At 32.9% G+C, this 6429-nt stretch overlaps 1 protein-coding gene across 1 annotated transcript; it reads left to right on the forward strand.

Moving 5' to 3' along the window:
* Positions 1-2369: 2369 nt before the first annotated feature.
* Positions 2370-3509, forward strand: LOC132171133 (protein E6-like). The gene has a single exon (XM_059582369.1). It carries the CDS (start codon positions 2445-2447, stop codon positions 3249-3251), a length of 807 nt encoding a protein of 268 aa, XP_059438352.1. The 5' UTR covers positions 2370-2444; the 3' UTR covers positions 3252-3509.
* The last annotated feature ends 2920 nt before the right edge of the window (positions 3510-6429 follow it).

The following is a 6429-nucleotide window of genomic DNA, read 5'->3' on the forward strand; positions in this document are numbered from 1 at the left end:
AAAAATGTCTGAAGCAACCCTATCTATTTTTTGCCTTTCTTTTATTTAATATTTTTTTAAAAATAAAAAATAGTATTTTTCTTCATAATAATGACATTTTCTTGAAAAAAATGACATTATTATGAAAAAAATACCAATTTTCATTTTTTAAAAAATACCAAATAAAAGAAAGACAAAAAATAGATAGGGTTGCTTCAAACATTTTTTCCATTTTTTATTTTATTTTATTTTTTAAAAATAAATAAGGCAAAAGTTAGACTTTTGTTGGGCAAAAAAGTTGGGTCCCTATCATTCCTCTAATAATAATAATTGATGATGCAGTTGGAATGTGGAGTCCACCCATGACCAAAACTTATCAACTCTTGCACGTGCCGCACGCGTGAAGAAAAAATGGTTCGGGACTGTAGGTGGGGAGTGGGGGCCAGCGTTCGTAAAGATTAGGTGCGTCCTTTGCAGAAGACAAAGCGTAGAGGGGCACATGCTGTATGCACTAAATGCCATTATTTGCATGCCCCACCCACTCCTCAATCCACGCATTATTACACGCTCTTGCTGTGTTTTTCTTTCTTCCCACCAATTTCCGTCGGTACTCTTTTTCTCAACCCTCTCTATATTCCCTCTCTCTCTCTCTCTCTCTCTCTCTTTCTTGCCCTTTTTCATTTTTAAAGGTAAATCATGATTAATGGGCATTGGATTTGGACATTCTTTTTAACAAAACCCTTAACACTTCTCATAATCACATTTTGGTCTTGATTCTAAGGAGTGAAAAACACCTAACTTATGTGTAAATAGTACTTAATTACTATCATCATATTTGACTAGTTCTTTAGTGGAGACTTAAAAAGCTTTTCCCTTGATAATTCACCAAAAAAAAAAAAAAAAAAAAAAAAAAATCCACATACCCTCCTCAAACTACCACCTAATTCACAATGACCCACAAACTTTCAATTGTAACAATGTACCCTCAAACTATCAAAACATTATCAATGTCTCTAATGATAAAACTACCCTTAGTAAAGTAAATAAAAAACTAAAATTTCTAGAACAACCTAAAATAAAATAAAAAAATCTTTTTATAAGAAAAAAAAATTAAAAATTTCGATTTTTTTTTTTTTTACAAAAATTGAAATTTTTCGTTTTTTTTTTTTAAATGTTTTCTTTTATAATTTTTAAATAAAAATTTCTGTTTTAAAAAAAATTAAAAAAAAAAATTGTTTAAAAAACTAAAATTTTCGTTTTTTAAAACATATTTAAAAAAATTGAAAAAAAATAAAAATTAAATTTATTTATTTTTAAATAAAAATTTCCCGTTTAAAAAAAAAATCGTTTTTTTTTTAATTTTTTAATTATAGGGGTATTTTTGTCATATTGTTTATATAGGGGCATTGTGATCTTTTTGCTAGCTTTTGGGGGGAGGGGGGGATATTAACAATATTTTGGTAGTTTGAGGATTCATTGTCACAATTGAAAGTTTTGAGGGACATTGTTAATTAGGTAATAGTTTGAGGGGTATGTAAACTTTACCAAAAAATAAATAAATAAATAACCAATTGTAAATTTAATTATTTAATTAATATTTTAACATTCTCTTTTACATGTGAGTTCAAACCATTTTTTAACATGTAAAATCCAATAGGAAAATGACTGATTTTCTCCTCTGATCCTTCTCTCATCCTCGATCTTTATTTTTAAAATTATCATTAAATTTGTGGGCTCATGTGTAGAGCCTACATAAGTCCCAAAAATTCAATGATAATTTTAAAAATTAGGAAGGTGAAAAAGAACCAAGAGAGAATATATAACACGTCTCAACAAAATACATGAAATATTTAACTGGAACAATATGTATGAATACAATTTGTATTTGATATAAACACTACACTCTACAATGTTAATTGTGCAAGTCTTATCTAGTGGTTGGTTGGTTCAGATTGCAGCTTGAGCTTGGGTTTGTTAATGGAGATGTGTTTCTAACAGGATTCGAGGCATTTAAGTTAATAGAAAATGATAAAATATAATAATTTAAGTAAAAAATAATGAATTTGGTTTGCTTAGAGAAGACGAAATATCAATTAAGAAGCAATAGTTGCTTGTGTCACATGACTAGGTCTTTGATTAAAAAGATTTAGCACACAATTATATTGTTTTCACCATGGAGAACATAAAGTTAATCTCTTCCTCTTTTTTTTTTTTTTTAGTTTTAATAGGAAATGGTCAATAGAAAGAAAAGTGCTCTTCGATAAGGTTCACCCGCACCGGGGGCCACTACAATAAAAATATGCTTCCGTCCATTTGCACCTAATGAGTGGAAAAAATTGGATAGAGAGAGAGAAGCTTTGTATATAAATTGGACCATGATCAGAAGCACTAACCTAGCTCACTATATACTGCTTAGTCCACAAAGGCTATAGCACTATCTTTTTCTTTCTCTAGCTTTGCCACCCATGGCTTCCTCTGCAAAATTCACATATTTTCTCTTCCTGATCCTAACCCTCTTCTTCTCTTTGCAAATCCATGCTAGAGAAAGCCAGTTCTTCAGCAAAGTCACAAACAACAAAGAGACAACAACAGTGATCCCCAACAAAGAAGAAACCACAACAAAACAAAACCAACAAGAGCCAACCTTCATCCCAGAGACCCAAGGCGGCTACGGCCTCTACGGCCACGAGTCCGGCCAGTTTCCTCCCACCACCACCACCCCAACCCACGTCAATGCCGCACCCACCCGTGTCCCATACAAAAACGAGTTCGACGATGAAGAGTCCTTGAACAAGTACCTCAACACCAACGACGACCACAACAAGAACTACTATTACAACACTAACGACGACCACAACAAGAACTACTATTACAACACCAACGACGACAACCTCAACAACAAGAACAAGAACTATTACTTCAACAAGAACGGCTACCAGGCCAGCCAATACGGCGGCTTTGGCGACACAAAGCTGACGACGACAGAGAAAGGGTATTCCACCATGGCCAACCAGAACAACTACAATGAGCGGCAAGGGATGAGCGACACAAGGTTTATGGCGAATGGGAAGTACTACTACGACATTCATGGCGAGAAGTACAATCCTAACCAGTATGGGAACTCCAGAGGCGCCGTGGCTTCAAGAAACTGGTACGGCAACAAGGGTGGTTACTATGGCAACAATGAGAACTCCTTCGAGCGCAGCAACTCCATGGAAGGGTACCAGAATGAGGAAGAGTTCCAAGAGGAACAAAATGAGTTCGAGCCATGATGATGATGATGATGATGATGATGATGAGTACAACAACAAAAAAGTTGCCAAGAATTGTGAGATTTGTTTAAGCAAATTCAGGGGTGTTTTATATAATATTTAAAAGCACGCATAGGTCGTTTTATTATATATGCAGGGTTCTTATGGTCAATTTGTTATCTTGTTTGTGGGTTTGCATACTCTTCATGCTCTGAAAAGTTCAAGTATGAATTAAAGCATAATTTTGCTTTTGGTTATAATAAAATGTATATTGTACTAGCTGCGCGCCCTCTTTGTTGCCTTTTGTTATCAATTCCCCTCCTCCTCCTCCTCCTCCTCCCCTCCCCTCCAACAAATCTTCCAGGTATATAGGGTTAATTAGGTTTTATTTGGAATTGTAGTTTCAATAAGTACGATTTTAAAAATTACGTTTTTGAAATAGTTACTTTTTAAATCGCAAGGTAAAACATATTAAAAAGTTTTTTTTTTTTTTTTTATCAAATATTTGTTACGTGAAATTGCAGATTTTTTTCCTATTTTAAATTAAGTGTTTTTTAAATCGCAATGCCAAATGCTTTACTTTTTTACCATATTTTTTAAAAGTGTAATTTATTCTTGCGAAACCGCAATCCCAAACGCACCCTATTAGCACCCTATTAGTTTTCTAATTGCTTGTAGTATCGAGTAATTATAAAAGTCACTTTTGTGTTTATCCTAAAAAAGATGGGGGCTTTAAAATTACAATTTGATCAAAATTCAATAATGATTAATCACAAGGTCACATTATATCTAGCCTAGTTTAAATCGGATCAAGATCGCACCGAATGCAATACATTATATCTAGATCTTTCAAAAAGAAAGATTGTTGTTGAATAGCCGAATCATCTTTTTGGATCAAAGAGAATAGTTCGGCCACCCCCATTAGTCGATTTGTAGTGGCCACTTCTAGCAATTCAAACTACTTTTTTCTTGCTTTAAGATTTGGGCGGTTCGTTTTAAATAAATGTGTAGTTAAGGTAAAATGAATTGCATGTTGTGTGCCACCTTCAATCCGTCCAAATGTACCTACTAGAAGGACCGGACATAATTGGGCCGGCCGGCCGGTTACTAATTTGGTAAAACATTTGAGGGATAGATGGATCATGGATGTACTTTGCATTGGACGAGATAGAGTTGGCATGGTGAAGGACAGCACGGAAGATAACACCTCTCATCAGGAAATTTCCTCCGGATATTCCCGGATCCGGACACATGTGACCCGTTGCTTTCGGTTACCCTTTCGTAGAAAATGCCCCAAGCCAAAACCAAGGAGGTGCACTTCAAGAGTTTTTAATTGCCCACCTCACTCTTAGGCTTTATTTTTTTCAGGCAAGAATACTATGAACTAAATAAATATCGTAATGTACCAACACATGCACGACCCTTTTTATTTTTTTGAGTAACGTATTAATTGGAGCATATGAATTTTTATTAGTATTTGAGAAATATATAAGTTTTTTAATAAAACAATTAAAAAAATGTGATTTTCAAATATTCAAAAAACTATTTTAAAAAATGGAAATGAACGTAAAATTTGTATATAAAAGTGAGGAACTATTTTATTTTTATAAAAAAAAAAAAAAAAAATGAAGTGGTTTTATTTAGTTATAAATGAAAAATGAAGAACATAAATCAAATAGTATAGACGGTTTATATATTGGAAATGAAAGAAAAACTATTGTTTATATATAGTTTTTCTTTCTTGTCCTATTTTGTTTAATTTTTAAATATTTATGTATCAAACTACCTTACTTGAAGAGAAAATAATTCCTACAAGGTACTTAGGAGTAGATAAATCATGAAAATCTTATATTCCTGAAAATTCTATTAGATTTCTAATTATTTTTTAAATGTGGAAATAAGTCACTTTCCAGGAAAATCCGTAAATGTTTAGATTTCTCGATTGAACCAAATGTCACGACACTTGCACCATAATATATAAACTATGTTTATGATTAGACAGCATAAAGTGAGGACAACCTAGTCATTAGGCTAGGCAAATTACAAATGTTATCACTTTGGCACATTTAACTGTATTAGAATCCTCTCATCTAGTAAAGTCTCATGGTCTAGATTAAATTTTACAAATTTGAATAGTTTATACTTTGTCATGTGATGAATTTGGTTTCATCTACTTGTCTGTCTTAGCAAGAAAACAAGAATAGTTTATACTTTGTCATGCAGTGAATTTGGTTTCATCTACTTGTCTTACTTAACAAGAGAACAAGGACAGTGAAATTCAAAATAATAATTTTCGCTTCATAAAACGTAATTCTTAGCCGATTGAACTATTTCTTTAAGATAATTAATATATCAGTTTAACTTACGAGAACAGTCCTATTTGTTTTTCCTACACATAAAAGCAGGAACCCTATTCCACCACTTCTTGACCCTACCTATAAATAATAAGGCCCATTGTAAGAACCACCAGCCACCCATTTACACTAATTCAATGGCTGGGTGAAAGGTTGGTGAGCCACTGTCACCAGCTTAGAGGGGAAAAAAAAGTAGGAGAAGAAGAAGACTGGCACCAGGAAAATGGTGGGGAGAAATGTTGACAATGATCAACTATGGCAGATGCCAATTGGATTCTCTTCCCCGTGACTGCCGGGCTGAGTTTTGGGTCTGTCTTTTTGACCGAAAAACTGGCTGTCCATACATATAGACTCTTTTTTTTATTGAATTATTGTTTTTAATTAACAAAAATGAGTGGCTGAGATAATATTATAAATTATAAATTTATTGGTTTAAGTTATATATATATTTTAAAATTTTAAATTAAATGGTATCACAATATCAATATGCTTGTTTTGCCATAAAATGACAACTTCACCGAATCACCTATGGGCCTATGGAGCTAACTTTACAGGGCAGTTAATAAGTAGGGTAAGTAGCTATCATATCAGCCTATCTCTTCTAAATAAGGGCCACTCTGTGGTGTGGTGTGACTTTCATACTTGCTTTTAGTGTTTTCTGTTAATTTAATAATTAAATAATTAAATATACTTATTTTTATTAGTTTAAATTTTTGATATGGATCGGGTGGCTAAAGCCACAGTTCATCACCATTCAAGTTATTTCACCAAGTGCAATGACTTTAATTTGGATGATTTATTAAACGGCTTAAAGATCTGTCATATCATCAATCCATGTGAAAATA

Source organism: Corylus avellana, chromosome ca2 (genome assembly GCF_901000735.1).
Source record: "Corylus avellana chromosome ca2, CavTom2PMs-1.0".
Taxonomy (NCBI): Eukaryota; Viridiplantae; Streptophyta; class Magnoliopsida; order Fagales; family Betulaceae; genus Corylus; species Corylus avellana.